The following is a 24,403-nucleotide window of genomic DNA, read 5'->3' as shown; positions in this document are numbered from 1 at the left end:
ATGCCCTCAACCACTACTTTGTTTCTGAATCTGATTGGGATATCATAAACTTGAACTCAAAAAGGTATCATGTCAAAGCATAATTCATGTGCGTGCATGTGAGTTTCATATCGTTGTAACACTACAAGGTATTTGTCAAAGCTCCATGGTTGGCTAGCTAGGATCCTATCCGTATCAGGCTTATTGTCAAAGATAAAGAGAACTATATGGTTTCCCAAATCCTTAACCTTGAAATCGTTTCGGGATCGCCACAGTTGCTCAAAGTTTCTCACAATGGTGTCGGTATTCAAGACTCTCTTAGTGTAAAACTTTGTAGCCAAAATGAATTATACTGAACCCATCTCATTTCGAAGCCTGAAACCATCCCCCTCCAGATCCGAGAGTGATAAACGAGACCAACCTTCTATGATTTCTTCCATTTGAAAGATAGGTGTGTTTCCCTAATCCCACGAAAAAAACCCCACTAGCCTTTAAACAAACAAAGGTTTGCTAAAGGGACAGTCTAGCTTTCAAGAAGAAGGGACTGAAAATTCTACTGCTTAGGAGAAGTTTGGAAAACCAAAACTTTCACTAGCAACAAAGAAACTCACTTTCTTATATAAATTACTTTGATGAACTGTTAATATATAAATTATATAACATAGTTAAGCCCAAATTCATATTATTTAAATTTTTAGGTTAAGTAGTGTTCCTATGTGCCCCTCAACTAGAGTTTCTCCAATGTGTTTTCTTCCCCAAAAAATGGTATCAAGTATAACATAGTTTTCTCATCCAAAATATTTAAAAAAAAATGTGTAACATAGTTTGGATCAAACAACCCCTCAACAGGAGTCTCTCCAAAGTGTTCTTTTGCCAACACAAATCAATATAACCAAAGTCATAACATGAATCAATTTCTAAATTTGTAATATTTAATCTAAATAATGAAATAAAACCATTTCAAATATAGAGAATCTAGCGAGTTAAAGTTGTTATTTGCCATTGTTCGTTTTAGCCAATCATTCAAAGAAATACTTTGTAAACTATCTGACGCTACAAAGTATATCTTTGAAAACTCAACCATATGAATATATGATACATTGATAATTAAAGCATTATTACTACTCCCTCCATCCTAATTTGTTTGTCATTTATTTCATTTTGGGATGTCTTAAAATATTGTCCTGTTTCTAAAAATAAAAGTCATTAATTTACTAATGTTCCTATTATACCCTACTTTATTTTTAAAACTTAAAAAAAAAATATATATATATATTTAAAAAATCAATCTAATTGGAGCATCTTTTCAGTTGTCTTATTAAGAATAACTCTTTTTAAAAAAACTGATAAATTTATTTAAGGGTAATTTTGTAAAGTTATACATTTATATAAGACAGACAAAACAATAAATGATATTTTCTTAAAAAGTTTAACTTTTCAAATATGACAAACAAATTGAGACGGAAGGAGTATTTACTAGTGTATTATAGGTTCATTTTGGTCAAGCAGACCAACACAAAAGGAAGCCTAAGCTCGAATAACACAAGGCTTTGCTGGGTTCAAACTTCAGAGTGTGTTTAGATACAACCTATTTTGCTGAAATTGAAAAATTATTGCTGAAAGTACTGCAGATAAAGGTAAAAGTTAGTTAAAATAGTATAGTGAGACCTATAAATAAAACCAAAAAGTTTAGTGGGGCCATGAATAATAGCAAAAATAAGTTGAATAATGAAACAATTTTAATTTTTAATCTTAACCCAAACACACACTCACACTCAATCGTAACCCACAAACAACGAACTAGATTTAAGTTTACTGTTCAATTTGTTCTCTTTTATATGCAAATCTGTAACGTTACTTTCAAATATTGTAAAATAAAGGAAATATAAAGACAAGAATAAAAAATATGAGAGTAAGATTATGTGTTTGTTTGGCAAAAATTATTTTTCTAACTTATTTTACTATTCAGCTTATTTTTGTTACTATTCATGAGTCACACTACACTTTTTGATACTATTCATAAGTCTTACTGTACTGTTTCAGCTAACTTTTACCTTTATTTACAGTACTTTTAGCAAAAAGTTTTAAGTTTCAACAAAATAAACGGATCTCATACGGATCCTATATCTGAATAGTTTCTTATCTAGTGGTCATCCAACACACCGTATTATTTCTAACATTAAATACATATATATCTTTCTTTGTTATTTGTCTCTCAGAATTTTACTATTTATATCACATCATTACAATACGTCTTGCACTAGTAATTTTTAGATACTTTTAGAATATGAGAATAACGTTTTATTCTCTTACATTAATGATGGAGCTCATCCATAAAATGTATGATAAAACCTACCACATAAATATGAAAAGAAAAAACATTATTTTTTTGTACTTAGAACACCTAATAAATTTTCCCTACTGCAGTATCTATTAGGAGTATATATTATAAAAGAAAAAGGTATAGACAAAGCTTTAATTGAAGGAGTAAATTTCTACTCCTAAATATTAGCTCTTGTCTTACCTATAAAAATTAGGGTGTCTTACATGCACCCCATATGTCTTACAAGCCGACACGTGTAATGTTGAGAAATATTTAACATAAAATAATTAATTAAAATTTTTTTTTAAGTAATATCTATTTGACTATTTTGCATTGTTTTACAGAAAAAACATTGTTCTTATTTTAGTGGAAGTTAGTCTACAACATTAAATGTAGCATACTTGTCAAATTATCCACTTGACAAGATTGGCACTCATACTTGTCAACATTAAATATGTCTTAAGACATTTGTCAATAATAGTTTTTTAAGTTTGAGAAATTATGATTTTTTTTTTTTTAAGAACAAACATACAAGTATTTGTGCAAAACAGAGAAAATAATATTTTAATACGAAGGCACACAATAAATTTTATTAAAAAATCATAATAATTCTTAAAGAATGATGAAATAAATTATACTACAAGCAAATTATTATCAGAATAACACGTAATAAGTTGAAATTCTAAAAAGATCACTCCTTTTAATACACCATTTTTTTTTTTGGACTCTAATTGTTGCCTGAGAAAAATAGGTCGTTCCTTTTTGTTTGTTTTTAAAATTTTGCCTTTCGTACTGCCCAAAAAAAAAAATTGCCTTTTCGTCGTTTCTTTCCTCTTTCCACACGTAAAAACAACACTGAAGCTCACACCCTAGGTAAGCATTTATTAGGACACAGCAACACCGTGCATGTTTACAAGTTTGGTTTGGGAGGAATTGAAAATGACAAATATTCACCGGCCACTATAACACAACGAATACAACTCCTTCAAACATAAAGGATTCAATTTCTTAAACCCATATAACTTTCTGAGGAAAACACCAATCATCTTAAGAAAGTTCATATACTAGTGAGGCAGAAAGAATTGAAATGCATACATTAATCATGGTGTTAAGAATAATTAGCATATTCAAAATGTACATAGTACATACAATATGCCCACATAAAGAGACCAAATGCAAGAAAAAAACAACAATGCACCTGATACAACATAGGACCACAACAAATCAGCACGTTAATCATACCAAGTCAACCAACCCTTCCCTTGTCCCTAAAAAATCCAGCTTTACAACACTTGTTAATGAACATTACTGCTGCCACCTTGTTGAATCTTTGACTCCACGAAAAGCCTAACTGTTGAGTAGATTAGAGAAGGTTCAGCCATTGCACCATTGCCATAATCCCCACATGCCAGCCTCTTTGTGACGGGTGGGATGAGAGAAATTCCAAGCTCGTCAATTGACATGAGATGTCGTTCCGTGAAAGGATTGTTCCACATGAATGTGTTCATGGCAGGTGCAACAAAGAGTGGCTTGTTGTAATCCCATGCTCGCACAATGCAAGTCAGTAAATTGTCACACAATCCCCCAGCAATCTACAATAAGAGCATAGTACATGCATTAAAACATATTCAGAAATTGAGTAAGATTATACTCTTGATTAGTTCAAATCATATGACAAACAAAATACATAGCTAAAAAGGAAGTTGAGAAAAGCCAATAGCAGCCACAGAAAATGGGGAATGTCTCTTACAGTCACACCCTCTACTACTTCAACATACATCCGCACATCCACATTTGTGTGATTGTGTGTCAGTAAAATTAATATTATACCACAATCAACCATAAATATGCTCCTTCCCTTTATTTTTTCTTGGAAACAAGGGCCTACACAAATTCCCAACATTATTCATTGCTTGGGAAAGAATTGAGAACTTTTCTATGAATTGGGCTTAATGACACTTCCTCCTCACATGAGAATGGGTGGAGGGTGAGTCATTAAACTCTAGCTCAGGTCAAGCTCAAGTGTCACTTTCTCTTCCTTTAATAATGGAATGGAGGGTGAGGTCATATGGGTTCAAGATTTACTAGATACATGTGCAACTTACAAAAACAAAAAAAAAAAAAAAAGGTCAGGGATCGTGGGTTCAAAACCTACTGGGTGTATATGTAACTTGACAATTAAAAGAAAAGAGAGAACTTATACTTGCCATTCTCACTTTATACGCACATGAGCTGAATGCCATGTCCCATTTCAATAGGTTGCTTTGTTAAAGTCACAGGATAGACACTCACCAGATGAATAGTAACACAAAACTTTGCATTGAGATCTTTTAGACTTAGATTTAAATTATTTAGAAGAATCTTGTATACACCGTATATGTATCGAGTATCTTCTTTCTTTAATAGATATCTCTATTACTTCACCAAAATGAAAAAGACAACGTGGAAAGTAATTGAGTCCCACATTCATAAGTCTTGGTCAATAGTCACTGCATTCCTAGACTACCAAGAATCAGCAAACATTATTTACCGCACTCTAGTACCTTTGCATGACTGCAGAAAAAAGGCCTACAACATAGTTAAGGTAACCTGTTAGTTCACAGCACTAAAAAGGGATTCTGTAGACACAAAAGGTTTTCAATTCAGTGCACACACGATATAACCTGACAAACAGAATTACTCCCAAAGAGAACTGAAGCAAGCATAATGAAACAGTACTTTTTGGTATCCCATAGCAAAAAATAATTTTAATGTGCTTATTTAATATAAATTTCAGACTCTCAAGAAATGCCAATACATCAATTTCTATAACTTCTTTTGTGAAGCAATAGAAGGCATTCTAGTTTGTTTAATGCCACCCATTCAAAAAATGCATTTAGGTATCAACTCAATCAGAAAATCAATGAAATAACTAATTTTCAATGAGTGCTCTGTATGGCCCAAAATGAATGACTTGGCCAAGTTGCACTGATGAACCAGAGATTGCTATTCCATTTGGTTCCTTCATATAATATATTAGTAAGAAAAGAAACCACTTTCTCTTTTACTTTAATGCACTGTTTTCAAGAACCAAATTGAGGAGTCAGGCACTAATTTCCAAGTTTTGTGGTAATCAAGAGTTTTTTTTTTTTTTTTTGAGTAATGTTTGCCGTTTCCAGTAACATGAACTCACCTCTATCATCCTGTTGCCACTTAGTAAAATTTCAAAGTAAGATGGAAATTTTTTTCTGAAATTTCTCAAATATATTACCTTGCCAAGTGTGTTGGCTGATAATGGAGCAATAACCATGATATCAGCCCATCGGCGCAGCTCAATATGAAGCACACTGTCGCCAATTTTGTTCCAACTAGACCATTCATCCTCGTCAGTATAAAGAACTACACCCTTAGGAAGTGCTGCCCTATCTATGAAATGTAAAGATGCCCTTGTGGCGACTGCTCTTACTTCTGCCCATTCTGAGAAACAATGGCAAAGATTCCCGAACTTTATGGCAGCTACACTTCCACTAGCAGCAAGTAGAATCCGTGGCTTCCTGGAAGCAGCATTGACTTGTGTTTGCTCCCTTTCTGCACTTGCAGATTCTGAATATTCCATAACCTACACAGGGGATTCCAACAACATTCTTATCCAATATTCATATGGTATCTCAACATATATGCCCACAGCAAATTGACTTGTATCAAACATTCAATTTAAATTGGTAATAATTTAAAGTACCGCAATAATTTGCAAAAGTAATTATCAAGAAATACATTCCAAAAAATTTCATTAAAATTACAGCTAGAAGTCAAATTCAAGTCACTAAAATTTTGTACCAAACATAAACAGATCAATTGCACATAAAGAGCAACAAAATGTGCGTGTGTATGCACCAATATGTATTTGCATAAAAAGTGAATAAATGGTGAAAGAAAGCAACAAGTGATCTCCCATTTCACAGCTCTATGGAGTATAAATATTCATTACAACAAAACAAATGGTGAGACTGAAGAAGAAAATTGAAGGTTTTCAACTCAATGGTTTTGCTGAAAGCAGCTCTTAAGCAGAATACACGAAAATAATAAAAACTGCTCTAGAAGCAACTGTCCATGCAAAGCTATCTTAAGATTTTAAATCTAAAAGCAAGCTAATTGAAATTAAATCAATAAAATATACACCTTCACAAGCTACACACACTTGCCCCCACGAAGATTATACTCTTATGCGAATACATATGATAGACTCATGCAACAGATAAAGAAGAAGAATGAGAATAAACAAGAATATAAATGGTACACATAATAGTAGAATTTTCATCCACAACCATGTTCCCCTAAACTACAAAACTAAACAAATAAGCACTTTGTCCACTAATGTTAGGATTTCCATCAAATTTAACCAAAAATTCAAATTTCTAATACACGCGTTCCGTCCCATTAAATTTGACAGAAATTCTCAAGCCCAGGGGTAAAATACTTTGTACCCACAGTTAAGGGCGGACATTGCTCGATTTTGAAATTTAGGGAAACATTGCAGCTGCACTATAACAATGGCTAATAGGAGAAACCACAAATTAACCCAAAATTTAACAAGAATTCTAAGATATATGTACAAACAAAGAATAAAAATCAGCACAAAAGAGCTTGAATGCCGATTAAAAATCAAAGCTAAGATCATCACACATGTTAACACAACATACAAAATCCTCCACCGTTTTCAAACACCAATTCTAGGAGGTTTTCCACAACCTTATAGAATCCGAAAACAACAAGGAACTCAAGTAAACAACTGATATGCCATAGATCAACCCATTTAGTGTTTTTTTTAATTATTACATCATTCAAACTCCGTACAATACATATAATCTCAAACTTATACGAGAATTAAAGTGAAATTTGCTCAGCTACCAAATAGATCAAACATTTGAATTTCTCAGAAAAATGAAAAGAATTAAAAATATAAAAAAAATTTGTGTGTGAATAGGTTTTAAGACACTTACCTAGTACTTTTGAATTCCTCCGAGGGTTTTTTCTCTGAGAAACTCAAACTTGTTTGTGTTTTTCTTTTCAGTTCAAACTTCAAACTCTAATTGCAGCTGCTTAAAACGGTACCGTGTTGTGTGACTTTCTCTGACTTCTGAGACAAACCTTTTTCTTCAATCTTTCCCACCCAAATTAGGAGACGCACATGGCCCCATTAAACGCGCCGTTTTGTTGGAGCAAAGGCTTATGTTTGGTTAGGCATTTTGGAAGATTTTAGACCGTTTGGTAATATTGTTTTAATAACGTTGTTTGTATTTATTATTAATATATGTAAGTAAAAAAATATGTGAAAATACATGCAATATTGTTTAAACATTGAAAACTGTTATTTAAACAATAATAACAAATGAGCCCTAAAAATAACATTTTTAAAATCTAAAATTATGTTTTCACAGTCACAATTTATTATAACTTTTATACAAACTTCATTTTAAACTCAAAACACAATTTTCCAAGTCATTCTTTTGGGGTGTGTTTTTTGCTTTTAGGCTTTTGGAACCTTTGGGCTTATATTTGTATTTCATGAACTTTGATATAAAGGAAAATAGCTATGTAACATGTTAGTCATACCGATCATGTAAATAAATAATAGCACATTTTTTCTTTTCTTTTCTTTTTTTTTGGGAAAGAATTACTAAATTATTATGTATTGTTAATATTATACCACATAGTTACAATACTACACATATATATACTATATAAGGTTGGCTCTTCCACTAGGCCAATTAGGCTATTGCCTAAAACCCCCAAGTAGGGAGGGAGGACCTAAAATTTCAGAAAATGAGGAGATAGCAGGGAAAAAAAAATGAAAAAGAAGGGGTAGTAGGGAAAAAAAAAATTGGTTTCCAAATGAAACTCCAAAAATTGCTACATCCTTTTAACCAAAGAACAAAGAATTCTAAACAAAATCAATTATCCCAAAATAACATCACTAACTTCTAAACAATCCAAAATTCAACCAGATAAAATAGTCTAAAAATATTGCACACAAATTAAAACAATCAAAAATCTCAAATCCTCAAAATTTACCCACTATGCTCTCTCTATCTCACTCTTGATCTCTACCTCTCTCTATCTCAGCTCTACTTCTCTTTCGATCTCATCGAGGACCCGACCTAAGATATAGTTTGTTTCACTCTTTCCCTCTATAAAATCTGATTTTTCAGTTTTCCTCAATGCACTGTGAATTTTCATGGATGCTTTTTGTTTTTGTTTCCATCGTGGTCGACGTTTGTGGGCTGTGGCTGTGCTATGGGCTTACTTCACTTATGGGCTTGCGAAGTTTTGTTTTTTATATATTATTTTTTTAATCTTGCGTTTTTAGCTTTTTTTATATTGGTCCGTTTGGATTGAGCTTATTTTTGCTGAAACTGAAAACTGAAACTGAAAACACTGTAGCAAAATAATTTTTAAATATGTAAATAGTATCGTGGGACCCATTTTTAATGAAAAAGTTGTTGAAAAGTGGAATTTGTGGGTCCGTGAACAGTGCACGAATGCACTGTTCACAGTTGATTTAGTCAAAATATGCGGCTAAAGTAAAAAAAAAAAAAAAAAAAAAAAAAAAAAAAAAAAAAAAAAAAAAATTCAGAAAACGCAGCTTGGATTCAGCGGAAAACGCTGAATCCAAACGGCCTCTTTATATATATATATATATGTTTTGTTATTGGATCTGTTTAACTTTTACTGTGTATTAGTAGAATAGTAGTACTATGCTATAAATTTTTCAATTCAAAAAACAAAACTTGTAAGTTATAACTTAGAATAAACATATATAATTTTTATTAGTGTTAATTCATTTAATAATATAATAAATATATCTTTATTTATGTAGGTTGAGATTGTTAGATACTTATTATTGTTTGGTGAAGCTACAATAGTACTTTTTATATATCAGGTTCTATTGCTCTATACTTGAAAATTATCTTTATACGGCACTATCGTATCCAGACCCATTTGGGCCTTGGGTTCTAACTCAACAGTGTGGCCCATGGCCCCAATCTCTCTCTACCCATGACCCCAGCCCAAACCCACAAAAGCCACGAGCCCAAGCTTCATACTGCTCAAAAGCCTGAAGAGTAGACAGTCTATATTAGCACGCACCTTGTTTTGCCACCTGGTCCTTGCTCGGCAAACCATTGCCGAGCAAGAAGAAAGGCGTTCGGATACATCATCCCTTGTATGCCTGGCTATGCCCTAGGGAATATCACTGCCGAGCATATCTACTAGAGTGGGAACCAGTTTCAAGGCCACTCTCACCACACCCCACTCCCACCTAAACACCCACTACGGTATTGGACCTCCTAATGCCTCCACTAACGCTTGGCTATAAATATGAGAAGTTAAAGAAGGAAAGGGGGTTGGAAAAAGGCTGAAAGGGAAACAAAGAATAGAGTGAGGTGAGGAACCCAGAGACAAAGAGAGATAGTTTTGGTGAGTCTCTGTACCAAGAACAACCCAACGTAGGAAATCCAAGCCCACTTTACAAATAGATTGTGAGCCCAAGTGAGGCCCAGCCCAATAGCCTCATTTTTGGTCCACACAATCTTGTATTCTAGTTATTATAAATATATTATGGATAGAATTTAATTTATTTGTATATATAGTTTGATTATAAATGTCTACTATAAAATATGTATTTGGATATGAAAAACTTAAAAAAAAAAAAAATGAATTGAGTCTCAAAAAGGATCAATGAATAAATTTTTATTAGTTCTAAACAAAATGCAACACAAAATTTAAATGAAAATATCACAAATGAGCAAGAAATTCACCGAAAGGAGTTAGAAGATAATGAAACGATACAATTTAATAAAAGCATATCTAAGATCAACAATGTCCCAATAAAGATTAAGTGGACTAGTTATATTAGCAATCGAAAATGAAATGTTAGATGAACTTAAATACAAAATTTTAATTAGTTAATTTGCATCTCAAAATGCAATAAAAATATATTTTAAATGAAATATATTATAATTTAAAAACATTAGATAAATATTAATTTAATTAATACATAAATATAAAAAATGCTCTATTTTAACTATCACCTTAGGCCCAAAAATATTTGGAGCCCGCCCTAGCCCATATAGATCAACCATTAAGCATGTTTTTTATTACTTCATTCAAACTCCATACAAAATATACAATCCCAAAATTATACGAAAAATTAAAGTGAAAATTTCTCTACCAAATAGATCAAACATTTGATTTTATTGGGGGAAAAAAATAGTGTAAACATTGAGGAAAATAGGCGTGACTAGGTTTTAAGGCACTTACCTAGTACTTTTGAATTCCCTAAGGGTTTTTGCTCTCATAAACACTCAAACCAAGTTGAGTTTTTCTTAGTTCAAATTCTCAGTTAGCCCTGTTGTTCTGTTTGGTAATGGTGTTGCCGCTTAAAACAGTATTGTGTTATTGTGTGCCTTCTCACTTCTGAGACTTTTCTTTAATATCCCCCCCCCCCCCCCCCCCCCCCCGACACACATGGTCCAATTAAACATGCCGTTTAGTTGGAGTAAAGACATTTCCTGCTAACCAAGGCCAACCCCTTAAATTAAGTATTATCGAGCAGTGGATTTTAGTTATCTCAATTAGTAAAGTCTCTAATGGTTGAATAAAAGATCTAGGGTTCAATCTCCACCTACACTAAAAACCAATTAGTGTCTTGATCAAATGATAAAGAGCTATCATCAGAAGTAGACACCATAAGTTAAAATTCCAATAGTGTTTTTATTAATTTTCATATTTTTTTTTTTTTTTTTGTTTTTTAACTAGATAGAAATACTACTCTAGTTTAATCTAAGTGTATATGTATATGAAACTCCCTTCTACAAACTTGAACCCCGACCCTTGTCCCTCACACCCTACAAGTACTTATACTTATGGAATGACTATCGCACCAAAAGTATGCGGTAGTATTAATTTTCATTTAAGTCCATTACTGATATTATTTTTTTATCAATTAATAATAACTTATCACCTTATTCGATTGTAAGAAAAAAGTTCATGTCTTTGGACTTAATGAGTATCATAAATGTGAACCATTTTTATCTCCCTTTTATTTTAATAAATTCATTAAAATTATGAGTTAATTACAATCATTTTTGAGGGGTAACTCTGCTAGACGAGCACCTGAAAGGTTTTATCTTTCATGAGATCCTCTAGACAACCCCTCTCCACAATTTGTTGTCTCCACCAACTCGATTTGTCATCTTAAAAAATCTTCATGGACCATGTGACCTTAATCTTAATGGTCCAAACAATCTAAGATCGTCAGATGAACTTTTTTTTTTAGAGAGAATTTCAACTTATGGCATCCACTCCTAATGATAGCTCTTTATCATCAAACCAAGACACCAATCAATTTTTGGTATAGGCAGGGATTGAACCCTAGATTTCTTATACAACCATTTGATATTTTACCAATTGAGCTAACTGAAACCCACTCGTCAGATGAACTCATTAACGGCCAAAAGTCACCTTTGAAATTAAGCAATAATGGTTCCAAGCCTACCACTAGTTATCATGGGATACAAGTTTTCATAAATAAGCTTCATAATATCATATGATGTAGACGAGATAAGTTCATAAATATAAATATTTATTGCAAATATTTTCGGAGATAATATTTTTTAGAAAATGAGTCATTTTTTAAAAAGTATTTTTTATAAAACTATCTCATTTTCCTAAATTTGGTAGCAACTTTAAATGAGTTGAAAAACAATCTCCTAATTTACCTTATTTAGCTTATTGTGTGATAGAGTTGTTTTTCTTCTAACAAAATTTAGTGGAAAACAATCTCTAAAAATAAGTAATATATATATATATATATATTTTATGTTGACCAAATATAGTTTTTATTTGACTCATTTTTTATGATGCTACCAAATACTATAAAACACAAAAAACTATCAAAACACAAAAAACTATCTTTACACAAGATTTTTCATCGAAACAAATAGAGTATTATATAATTTCACAATTCTTGGATAGTGTATTGCAATTTATATGTCGATATTTGTTTTAGTAACAACTTATATGGTTTGCTATTACTTTTAATTAACAGTAGCTCATAGAATTAAAATTATTTAAAAGGTTCACGATTTGAAAAAGTTGGGATTTAATTTGAATTTATTCTAAATTATAATTAAATAATGTATTTTACCACCGCCTTTAGTAAATTGTAATGATTTGACGGTGACTCGGTCCAAAACAATAATTTTATTATATAGTATTAACAATACTTTTTAACGGCAACCATGAAAAAGTAAATCAATAGCTTCGAATCAAAGGAAAAAAAAAAAAAAAAAAAATTCAAGTTTTCATTTGTAAAAATGGACATTTGTTTCTAATTTAGAAATTTCAATTTTGAAGACATTAGTTTTACATAAAATTCGATTTTCTTAAAATCAAATTTAAAAAATATGAACATTTTACTACATGGGTAGTAAATTACGTACAAATGTCCATTCCCTCTAGTTTTCACTGCCAAATTATTAGTTGGTATGTGAACACATTCCCCACGGGTCTTCATGGGGTTGATTCCAAATGAAGCTCACACATGGGTCACCATTGTGGATATGGGCCAACAAGTTTTTTGACGGATTAGTCCTTACCCGAACCCGACTCCTCTCTAAACACATTGCTGCCATAGAAGTTGCTGCCACTCTGCTAAGCCACCACCACCAAGGCACCAGGTACCCTTTTCTCTGGCTTTCTTTTTATCCAATGTCAGCTTATATAAGTTGTTTTGGTTTCCTATGACTTTTCTGTCTCATTAGAACCAAAGTAACTGATTTTGTGTTTTATCTGAATAATGGAGGATTTCTGAGATCTCTTGCTCTTGGGTTTTCATTTCTGGACCATGCTAGATTATATTTGAATTTTGAACAACTAGTTTTGCGAAGAGAGAGAGAGAGAAAAGAAGGAAGGAACTGGATTTTGTAGCTAAGGTGTGATAGTTAATATAGCTAAATAACTATTTACATAATCAACTTGAAATATCATTCAGCTGTAATTTTGAATAGAGTTTCAACTTTTCCCTTTATGCTAATATGATTTAGGTTCATGGAATAGGTCACTCTAAAAGACAACAAGGGGTGAGACATAAACCCCTTACCCCATTAGGGGTGAATGCCCCTAGATTACCCTGGCAACTAGTTCTAGCGGGTGGGGTTAGTTGCCCATAGGTTTTATGGGCTAGAGGCGAGTCCAAAGGGCTCTTTTTTAAAAAAGGTTCCAAAATCCTTTAGGGACTGTGCCTCATTAAACAGTGGGGTCACTAGTTTGATGGGCTGATTTTGGATTACAATTCACAAGAGTAGTGAGCTATTAGGTATATGAATATGGATTTATGTGTATTGATTGCTCAAGAGTTGTCTTGTTGGTTTCACAAACTATCTGTCTCATGGGGTTCAGGTCCTGTTGGCTGAACTGAAGCTGGTCATGAACTTGTAAATGCAAGTCAAACTCAGGTTTTCTGATTTTAATTCTGGGATTCATACTGCTATTGGATTTAATCAAAATCCAAATGTGATTATAAAATGCGTTGGCAATTAAAAAAGTTTTGAGATGCCTATCATGTATGAATTTAACATGGGTTGGTATAGGCTACTGTTATAGGAAAATAAAATTACTGGCTCTTGTGTGGACTGCATCTTCAAAATATTATTATTTTTTGATGATCATCAGATTACTTTGTTGTGAATCCAATATTATTTGACAAAAGTTGTGTTGCTTGAGCAATGTAGTGAATTCTGTTTAACTACACAATTGTGTCATTCTTGTGTCTTGATCTTTTGAGCATGATGTGGCATAATTTTTGTTAAAATTTGATTCTCTTCTTTCATAGGGTTTAGTGGCAATAGCTTGGGTTTGGGATTTAATATAATCTGACTAGGATATTATATATTTGAGAAGTGATTAGCAAGGGTTTCTGTCCAAATTTAAAGGACAAAAGTTTAGAGACATTTTGTTGGTTATATTATTACAAATTGCAAGTTATCCAGAGGTTGATAATGTTTTTAAGCATAATGTTAGATTCAAAAAATGAAGTTCATGTAGTTGGAATCCATGGAGGCTTCTCTGAATGTGTCAAAATTTGTTTAAAACCATGTTACTTGTGCAATAAAAATATGCAATTTCATGTTTAGGCCCAAACAATTAGGCATTGAGTTATTTAACTGATTTTCTCAGTGTTGTATTTTGCAGTCTTCATTGATTTTGCCCACCATGTTTTGTTTTGCTTGTTTTCATTCTTTTTTTTATTTTTTTTGGATCTAGGTTTTTGCTGTAATTCTGACAGGCACACAATAATACTAGGCTCCTTGAATTGAATGTTTTACCATAGGAATATTATCTGGTACATGAGTCACTTTTCTATAAGGAAAAGCAATGCCATAGTAAATGTGTCAAGTTTTATATGGTGCTTTTCAGTTTGTAGATTAGTATGGATTTATTTATTTATTTATTTCGCTTTAGTATAAACTGAAACTGCATTTTCTTTCATAAAAAGCCACCCAAGTCTTGAATCCATGACCTCACTCTCCACCCTCTTCTTGTGGGAGAAGAAATTTTCATTTGAGCTAGTGCTCATTGACAGAAAACTAAATAACTGGATTGATGAATTAAGTTCATTCAAATTAGGTTCTTAAGGGCAAAAATTGTCTTGGCAATCACCTATAGCTAAATGGCTCTTCCTCTTCCCATGATAATGGGATAGAGGGTGAGGTCATGGCCTCGTGGTCACTTGTGTGTGTAACTCACCAAAATGACCATACCATTTGTGACCTCTGCTTCAAGGGGAGATTCAAACTAGTGACCTTTGCTTTATGAGGTGTGGGGTTCCCAGGAAATTGTGTGCATTAGGGTAAAATGACCATACCGTTTGTCTTCTAAAGGCTGTCCAGCAAGTTACTCTTCCATGTTAAATAAATTCATCCTCCTCACCTCCTTAAAGAAACCCATTTGCAACCTGAATCTCATAGGCGAGGAAGGGAAAGGGGAAAGAGAATCATGAAATGAGATGAGGTACACAATTTTGCAAAGGCAAGGGTGATCGCAAGTTGATTGGGATCAGTATGATGGCCAGCCTGTCACTCAACCATGTTGATTAGGGAAGAAAGAAACCCATTGCCAACCAACGCAAATCTACTTGCCAAACGTCTGGCCTGATTGGGTGATTCCATCATTTGGGTGGAGACTGATGTCAAGGCCAGCAATCCGAGCCAATCTATGCAAGATCTAATGAAGATGGATTTGATCTTCGTCAGATCTAATGGATATGAAGAAGAGAGGTCGACAACTAGCAAGGGGTGATGCTGGTGAGGTTGAGGTTTAGGAGGGACAATGACAGGCAAGGTGGGCATTGTATTTTAGTCACATTGACAGTTGAGTTCAATATAATGTCATGATAATTGTGTTATATTCAACTAAAATTTTTTTGAGAAATTTTGGATGTAAATATGAGTTCTATAGGAGTAAAATATGGGTCTAGAATCTGATTAATGGAAATTCTTGAAACAAGGCTTTGCTGTAAACCTGTAAGCTGTTTCTTGGGTTGGTAATTGAAGGGCAAGCAACTTGCTTTTCATGCTAGAGGGGTTGGTAATTGAAGTGCAAGCAACTTGCTTTTCATGCTAGAGTGCAATCTCCAATCAAACACTTTTCAAATTCTCCCGTATTCTTTAGTGGGTTTATCTTGTAATCATCAGAATGGTGCATGCACTTTGTTAACGAGCTTTAGCTCATATGGCACCTCCTATTCCTATAAAAACAAGGGTGAAGGGTGCATGTGTAACTTACTAAAAACGATGCATTCTCTTTGTTCCTTAAATGGAAATGTATCTAGTATATATGTACCTTGAAATTTCAAGTCTCGCATTGTTTGTGACGTGTTCTCTTTATTCTTATTATTTTCTTGAATATTGGAACTCTTTTAAGTGTTTTTTTCCCCCAAGTTGTTGAGTCTACTCTGTCTTGTTGGGCATGTGCAGTTTAAGTATAGGATAATGGGTCGGAAAGCTGGTTCGCTTTATATCAACCCAAAGAAATTTAGCTCTCTTCACAAACCTTGCATGAAGGAAATGATTACATTTCTCAACTGCTTGGCTGTCAACAACAACAGTAATGATAAGTGTGTCCGGCATAAGGAACTTTTGAGTGCCTGTATGGACTCTCAGGTAATACAACTTTTCTGAATTATTGCAGCATATTCTTCTCCTATCTTTTTTCGTCCTATTTTTTTGTAATTTTTTGAAAATATTGATTATGTTCTTCTTGGATTGTCCAATGCATTATATATCTCTAAAATTTTTTACTGCCTTTGTTATAGGCAACCAATAAAAGAAAGTCTTGGGGAAGCATTAATTACCACCTGCAGAGGCTTAGCAGAGGAAGAAAGTAGTTGGGTTTATAGAGAAAGAATGTTTTATTATTGTCTCATTCTTCAAGTTCAGTAGCAGAGCCTTAGCATGAAAACCATTTTGGTTGTTGGACCAGAAAAAGTTTTGAAATCATTTCCCAATTTGAATTGAATGCATCCACTGAAAACATCTATTTTGGTTTATATTAATCCTTGTTGCAGTAAAGAGTTTTACAGTGCAACTCTACGTTCGGTAGAATGAAATTAGACAAGATAGACATCAGAGTTATTTCTTTACCAAGCTACTCAAAGCTTCAACATGTTGCTCATTGATAAGTGATAACCTGTTTTATCTGCTCACAATTGTCCATGCATCAGTTACACCTGCCAAGTAAACTTTGTCTTTCCTCTTTTTGTATTTCAGCTGCCCCTACCAATTCTTAGCTTCTCCGCTTTCTTTTTAAGAGGATGAAGGGGAAACCTTTTATCAAAGTAGTGGATGATAAATTGACCAACCTTAAAAGGTTAGCTCAATGGGGAAGGGGATATCTAAAAGTTATAAATTTTTTCAACCTTTGTGTCACCTATCAATGTCACTAACTTAGCCTTTCTATTTCATCTCCCCCTTGATTTGTTGAGTTTGGCTAGGGATTTTAGAACATATATTTTATTTTAATTCATGTAAATTGACACATATTTTCCATGTTAGCAAATATTTTTGAGTTAAATGTTTTCCATTTGTCATGTGATCCATTTCCATTTATCAGTTAATAGCAAAGACCTTTTTGAAACAATATAATAGTAAATGGGGCCAATTAAATTTTTTAAAATATAAGGTTCATTTTGAAATATAAGATAAATATTGAGGACTTAATGTATAATTTAACCTTAAAAATTTTAACATAATTTATTTTTAAGTAAAATACCATTACCAAATATTTTTTATGAATAAAATATTACTCTGTTTAAAAGTAGATGATAAAAAGTTTTAAGAAATTTAATAGAAGTTTCATTATCTGTTTAAGGTACTTAGGGTCCGTTTGGATACAGCTGAAAACTGAAACTGAAAACTGAAAAACACTGTAACAAAATAATTTTTAAATGTGTTAATAGTATCGTGGGACCCATTTTTAATGAAAAAGTTGTTGAAAAGTGAAATTTGTGGGTCCGTAAACAGTATACGATGTGCTGTGATTGGCTGAAACAAATTGGAAAAGTCAAAATTTGCGGTTACTGTTCATTGAACAGTACATGAACAGAAACCGCAGCACTCAAAAAGCTCAAAAACGCGTGGAAAAAAAAAAAAAAAAAAAAAAAAACGCAGACGCTGAGACGCAAACGCCCTATCCAAACGCCCTCTTAAGCTCTTGAAATGACAATCTCCCCACATATTTTTATAAATGACAATTCCTCTTGAGGTGTCTATAAATTATATGACATATAAGTGCATGTCCTCTTATATTGTTACCTTCTAAACAACATTAGCTGTCATATATGGGGATGGGATATAAAATCTCAAAAATAAGCTTCATAATTGCTACCATTATTGGGGTCTGGAGTCAGGGAGTTACCATATAATCATTCACTATAAAAGTTAACCCAACGCCTTCCAAGAGGTATGGGAGCACATTGTTAATTGATTCATAAACTATAGTTTCAGTCTTAAGAGTTATTACTTAATTATCTAAGGGGTCTTGAGTGGCACCACACTAGTGCCTTTCTTATTAATAGTCTTCTATTTCTTGGTTCTTGTGCAAGTCAGGTGATTCACTAAGATTTCATACATCATCAATCTTTTGTAATTACCATTTCAAAAATTCACAATTAATATCCTAATTCGATCAATTTTAACGTCCATCAATCATCTAAATTTAACAATCTAGTGAGCAATCATCCAGCCCAACCAATAAAAGTGTTTATATTAGAATTTAAGATAAAATGCTATTTTGGTTCCTAAACTTTATCAAAAATTTGTTTTTCATCCTTAAACTTTAAGAAGTTTATTTTCGTTTTTAAACTATTGAAAAATTCATATTTCGTCCTTAAACTATTGAAAATGTTTTATTTATGTCCTTAAACTTTACCAAAAAGTTTGTTTTTCATCCCTAAACTACTGAAAAAAATCTTTTTCATCCTTATTTTTGTCTCTATACTATTCAAAAAACTCTTTATAAAATTTAGAGATGAAAAAAAAAACTTTTTAAAGTTTAGGAACGAAAAACAAACTTTTAGTAAAGTTTAAGGACCAAAATAGCATTTTACCCTAGAATTTACAATGAGCACCACAAATTTAGATTCTAATATGAATATTGCAAATTGTTGTTTGAGCTAAGGTGTTAATTGTAGGATGTTAAACTTGTCTTGTCAGTATAATATCATATGGCGTAGACAAGATAAGTATAAACAATATTATTTTAATTGTGAATGCTTTTGTAATAGCAACTAAATATCTTATTATTATATATGTACGGCACCGGGCCTCCAGAGCCATTTGGGCCTTAGACCCAAGCTAAACGGTATGTCCCGTGGTTCTTGACGCCTATGTCAGAGAAACTGAGTTTAAGGCCCAAGAGGGCCATGGGAGCAAATCCCGCAGTATCATGTCTGCCCCCAAAACCTGTTGGGCTGGTCGTTGAAATATGTACTTGTCAGTTCGTGGTCGGGAAGTTGCCTAGCACGTCCCATCTCCTATGTGCATGAGTGCTTAGGAAGGCCCTATTGTGGATGCTCGACGACTCCTTGGCAAATTTCGTAGCCGAACATCACCCCATCCTTGAAGTAGGAACCAGTTCTAATGCCACTCACACCATACTCCCAACTAAACATCCATTTAGCGAGAACAATATTGGACCTCCATTCCCACTAACCTTGAGAGTAATCATGATTTTTCCACAAATTTTGAACTATAAACATCCATTTAGCAACAACTTATCTGATTTGCTATTATTTTTAATTAACAGTGGCTCATTAAGGGTACAGATTAAAATTATTTAAAAAGTTCATGGTTTTATGTACAAATTTTTAAAAATTAGTATTTCTTTTGAATTCATTCTAAATTACAATGAAATCATATATTTTACCAAAGACTTTAGTAAATTGTAATAATTTGACAGAAAGAAAGTGTAATCACTTGGTGCAAAACAATACTTTTATTTATAGATTTTGTAATATGCTTGTGAGATGCAGTGATCGGTAATGGTCTTTGAAACTTTCAAAGGATACCAGATATTTAAGAGCGTGTGAGTATTTCATTTATTTCCACACAACATTTACCTTGGTTTTGAACAAAGAAATTTTTTTTTACCCCAAAAAAATATATATTTTTTGAAATGTTGATTTCCTTATTGCACCATGGAAGGATGTAACTGTGATGAGAGTAGGAGGTATCACTCATCAGCCTGGAATAGTGTACTTTTGACTAGGATATTTCATTAATCGGTACAATTGGTTTATTTATTTATTTTATGGGGTTTTCTCATTGCACCATCTATTTTGGTTTCCCAAATTTGAGAATCAAGCCACTCTAGTACATAAGGGGAAGCTGAGTCGCACTAATACATGATTTTTCAACTCATTGTGGCTGATTTGATTGATTACAAACCAAATCTTGTAGATCACAAAGACATAAACATCACCAAAGCCAAAAAAGGGAAGAAAAAACCATGTTTGGCAAGTGTATTGTTATTAAAACTTAAAACTTGTAGCACCTGTCAAGAGTTATGTACACCTCTTGAGATTTCTAACAAAAACATACAAGTTTTAATTCATTTCTGCTATTGTTGTAACTATCGAATTATTAAAAATTAAAATGCGTGACGACCATTAAAAAGTAAACCAATAGCTCCACATGACATGAAACTCAATTTTCAAGTATTCACTACCAATCTGGGTTCGGTAACGCAAACTTGTAACTTTTGTTAGGGGGATTAAAATGGTGGAAATTTAGATTAAAAAAAAAAAACTAAATAGTGTATTGAGTTTGATAGTTTAAAGTGAAAAAAAAAAAAAAAAAAAAGTTTTCACTACCAAATTATTAGTGGGTAAGTGAGCCCATTCCTCATGGGTCTTGATGGGTTGATTCCCAATGAAGCCCACACACTGGTCACCATTGTGGAAAGGGGCAGATGACGATGGGCTAACAAGTCTTTTGCGGGAATACACAAGTGTGTATCTTAAGAAGAGACATAATCCAATAATGTGATTTGATTTTCCAAATTCATAGCCCAACTAAAGTCAGACCAGGCCTAGAGCAAAAGGTTTGAAGGATTGACGAGGGCATAAGAACTTTTAAGACAACCACCGGGCCTTGTGCCTGAGTGGTACCCGGGCCTTAGTGCCTTGTCAAGCTCGGGGGTTCGATCCCCCTATAAACCAATTACCCAAAAAAAAAAAGAAAAAAAAAGAAAGAACTTTTAAGACAAAAACTTTAGAGCTTAGGCTGTGTTTGGTTCGTGTAAAAGCATTTCTGGAAAATATTCCATTTTCCGGAAATGCTATTTTCCGGAAAGGAAAATGTTTTCATGTGTTTGGTTGCCACAAAATTCGTTTTACGGAAAATCAATTCCGGTGTTTGGTTCATTCAAACATTTTTACAGAAAATGCTTTACATACCCAATTTTCCATACACACTCATGTAAGTGAAATTGAGATCGCGCAAAAAAATCCAGCAAAAGAAACAAAACCCAGCAAAAAAATTCATCAAATCCGGTCAAATTGAGATCGCGCGGCGGAGGAGAAGATGAGATCGCGCGGTGAAGGCGAGATTGGTGCGCTCGTTGATCGACGATCGGCGCGATGTGATCGTTCGACGAGCGGCGCGATTAACGATCGGTGCTCTCCGATCTGGGCTCTCTCTCTCTCTCTCCGGAAATGATTTGAAGTGAAAATGAGGGTGTAAAATCATTTCCGGGTCAAATGAGTAAATGTTGGTCAACAGGAAATGATTTTCCGGAAAATTTCATTTTTCGTTGCTGCCAAACATGCGGGTTTGGGGGAAAATGATTTCTGGAAATCATTTTCCCCCAAAACAGGCTTGATGGTAGATTGGATGATAGAACAAACAGAGTTAGGAGGAAGAACGATAACTCCTCATTTCTTTAAGAAATCCCATTTTAGAAAGTAAGGACTTTTTTTTTTTTTTTTTTTTTTCAAACGGGGTTTGGATTCCTCTTTTCCACTTAAAACCCATAAAAAGAGGAGAACATTATGAAAAGAGGACTTAAGGTTAAGGCTTTCGTATTAAGTTATACTTTTTTTTTTTTTTTTTTTTTTGTGGGTTTCAGTTAATTCAATTGGTAAAATCTCTGATAGTTGAATAAGAGATTTGAGTTTCAATTCTCGCTTACACCAAAAATCGATTGGTGTCATAGTCTAATGATAAAAAGCTATTATCAAGAGCAGGGTCGGCTCAACAACTTTAGGAGCCTTAGGCGAAAATTTTAAGTGATACCTTTTTATATTTAAATATTAATCAAATAATATATATTGTATTTAACTATCAAAACACAATTTATAATTAAAAATGATAATTTAACTAAAAATAAAATTTAAAGTATAGAATAATAGAATCTGGTTATTGGAATTTTTCTAAAACTGTAACCACTTTAAAGTCTAAATCTGCACAAATAAAAATTAATTTATTACATGGTTCAATAAATTAGTATTACTATAATACAAATGAGTTGATATGATACACATCAAATTATTAATTGGTATGATCATTTATAATAATTGATAAATTTAGAAAATGTGTTGTCCTATCTCCTATGATTGTGGGTTGTGCATGCAACCTGTGCAGTGTGCAGTGTGCAACTGTGTAGGCTGTGTTGCTGTACAGTGCACAACTATCCAGTGCTGTGTAGCATCACAGTTCCGCACAGTTTAGCCGTTGGACATTTGTTTTTTCTTTTTTAATCTTCTGCATTTTAGGATATAATGGGGTATTTTTAATGCATTTTATTGACCAATAAAAGTACTTAAATTTTTTTAATTAAAATATATAGATAAATATATTATATAATTTTTTTTTTTACAAGTGGGGGCCTTCTTTTATTTGGGGGCTTTAGGCGATTGCATTAATTGCATCACCTATTAAGCCGGCCCTGATCAAGAGCAGACTTCATAGGTCGAAACTCTTTCAAAAAAAAGTTATATGTTTTATTTATTTATTTATTTTTATTATCAATTTAAGCTATAAATTGATGAGATTGGTTTAATTTGAAATCTCCTTCTTTGTTATTTATTTGTCGTTATTTAGAATTATAACAAAGTAAAGAAGGTTGAAATATTATTGTTGAAAGTGTTCACTTAGGATTTGTTCATAATCAAGTAGTCATTGAATTGCTAACAAAAAAGAAGAAAAAAAGTAGTCATTGAACAAAAAGAGTAGAGAGAGAAAGCTTAGCTTATATTGAGAAAAAGATTATCCGACAGAAAATGAAATTGAGTGTTTAGATGAAACACGAAACCTTATCAATATTTCCTTCCTTTTTTCATTATGTTACTATCACAATAAAAACAAAGATGGACAAGATCTTCTTAATTAAATAAGTTAATTTGTCGAAGACTTTAATTTATAAAAGAGTCATGTTAACGATACCCTTAAGATAATTTTATTTATTTATTTTGTATGGACCTTAAGATCATTGCTAATAAATCATTTTAAGAAAGTTTTGATTTTTAACACCACTTTTTTATGGTAAATGATAAGTATCTATTTGGCTAGCTTATTTTTTGCCATCTTTTTTTACTATTAAGCTTATTTTTGCTATTATTTATGGGTTCACTGTACTTTTTGATACTATTCATAGGCCATTGTATTATTTCAACTAACATTTATCTTTATTTACAGTATTTTTAGCAAAAAAATTTCAGTTTCAACAAAATAATCAGATCCCAAACAGATCCTAAATATTAAAAAGTTGTAAGAAAAATTAATTATTTTTTCTTTATTCATTAAAAAATCCTAAAAATATATTATAAACCAATGTTCAACATTTTTCTTTATGAAATTTAAAAGGTGGTCCTATATAAAGTCTAAATCATAAAAAATGTTTCCCTCTTTTTTTAATTCCAAAGTGTGTATATAACATGATGAAGTATTCTTAGGAGGTAAGGAAAAGCATTTATAAAAGCAGGCCTTTTTACGCGTCCCAGAATGATCCAAAGTCACACATACACATCAGATCGAACGGTTCCTAACAATTTCGAAGAGTACAGAATCGTAATTTCGTCATCTTGTTCTTACTTTCATTTCATTTTTCCTTTCCCGCTATCTACGCTTTTCTTTTGTTTTCTTTCCACTCGCATATTACAACCTTTCCTTTTCCTTTCTTTTCAGTTCAAAATTCGTTGAAATCAAAATAATTTATAGCTACTGAGTCAGAGAGAGAGAGAGAGAGAGAGTGGACCGAGTTCGTTCGACTCGGTAAAGGTTTTGATACGGCGTCGTATCGTGGCGTAGGCCATGGCTAGGGTTAACAGGAACTGGGAGAGGTTGGTGCGCGCGACGCTGAGGAGAGAGCATCTGAGGAGTTCTGGTCCAGGCCATGAGAGGACGCCGAGCGGGATCGCCGGTGCGATCCCGCCGTCGTTCGAGCGAGCCACCAACATCGACGCGATCTTGCATGCCGCCGATGAGATCCAATCTGAAAACCCCAACGTCGCAAGGATTCGTAAGCATTGCCTTCCTTTTCAACTCCAATTTTGGTGAATTTGCT

At 33.0% G+C, this 24,403-nt stretch overlaps 3 protein-coding genes across 7 annotated transcripts in view; 2 read left to right on the top strand and 1 right to left on the bottom strand.

The window, feature by feature from the left end:
* Positions 1–3,370: 3,370 nt before the first annotated feature.
* On the bottom strand, positions 3,371–7,449 carry LOC126703587 (phosphopantothenoylcysteine decarboxylase-like). Its single transcript, XM_050402555.1, has 3 exons — positions 7,282–7,449; positions 5,553–5,900; positions 3,371–3,894 (listed from the first exon to the last, which is right to left on the bottom strand). The coding sequence occupies exons 2-3, from the start codon at positions 5,895–5,897 to the stop codon at positions 3,598–3,600; spliced, it is 642 nt and encodes a 213-aa protein (XP_050258512.1). The 5' UTR covers positions 5,898–5,900; positions 7,282–7,449; the 3' UTR covers positions 3,371–3,597.
* A 5,394-nt stretch (positions 7,450–12,843) lies between these two features.
* Positions 12,844–17,048, top strand: LOC126703588 (uncharacterized). Of its 2 annotated transcripts, none has more exons than XM_050402557.1 (3): positions 12,844–13,020; positions 16,318–16,503; positions 16,656–17,048. In XM_050402557.1, exons 2-3 carry the CDS (start codon positions 16,333–16,335, stop codon positions 16,725–16,727), a joined length of 243 nt encoding a protein of 80 aa, XP_050258514.1. In that variant the 5' UTR covers positions 12,844–13,020; positions 16,318–16,332; the 3' UTR covers positions 16,728–17,048. The 2 variants fall into 2 exon arrangements, with proteins under 2 accessions (XP_050258514.1, XP_050258513.1); XM_050402556.1 differs by lacking the exon at positions 12,844–13,020 and adding an exon at positions 14,633–15,682.
* Positions 17,049–23,950: 6,902 nt separating this feature from the next.
* The window catches only part of LOC126703583 (callose synthase 10), a 54,820-nt gene continuing 54,367 nt past the window's right edge, over positions 23,951–24,403 (top strand). For 2 of the 4 annotated variants that reach the window (XM_050402549.1, XM_050402548.1), the window contains exon 1: positions 23,951–24,358. In XM_050402549.1, the coding sequence (XP_050258506.1) occupies positions 24,151–24,358 (208 nt within the window). In that variant the 5' untranslated portion in view covers positions 23,951–24,150. The remainder of the gene's footprint in view (positions 24,359–24,403) is intronic. The other 2 variants (XM_050402551.1, XM_050402550.1) reach the window with 1 other exon arrangement.

This window comes from Quercus robur, chromosome 10, assembly GCF_932294415.1.
Source record: "Quercus robur chromosome 10, dhQueRobu3.1, whole genome shotgun sequence".
In the NCBI taxonomy this organism is placed as follows: Eukaryota; Viridiplantae; Streptophyta; class Magnoliopsida; order Fagales; family Fagaceae; genus Quercus; species Quercus robur.
This window is presented reverse-complemented; position numbering and strand designations above follow the sequence as displayed.

Excerpts from the sequence above, each read along its gene's own strand:
- LOC126703587 (XM_050402555.1), bottom strand. The coding sequence starts at position 5,897 with ATGGAATATTCAGAATCTGCAAGTGCAGAAAGGGAGCAAACACAAGTC. Across the intron at positions 3,895-5,552 it reads CAGCCAACACACTTGGCAAG|ATTGCTGGGGGATTGTGTGA; the intron begins GTAATATATTTG and ends CTCTTATTGTAG.
- LOC126703588 (XM_050402556.1), top strand. Across the intron at positions 16,504-16,655 it reads GTGCCTGTATGGACTCTCAG|GCAACCAATAAAAGAAAGTC; the intron begins GTAATACAACTT and ends CCTTTGTTATAG.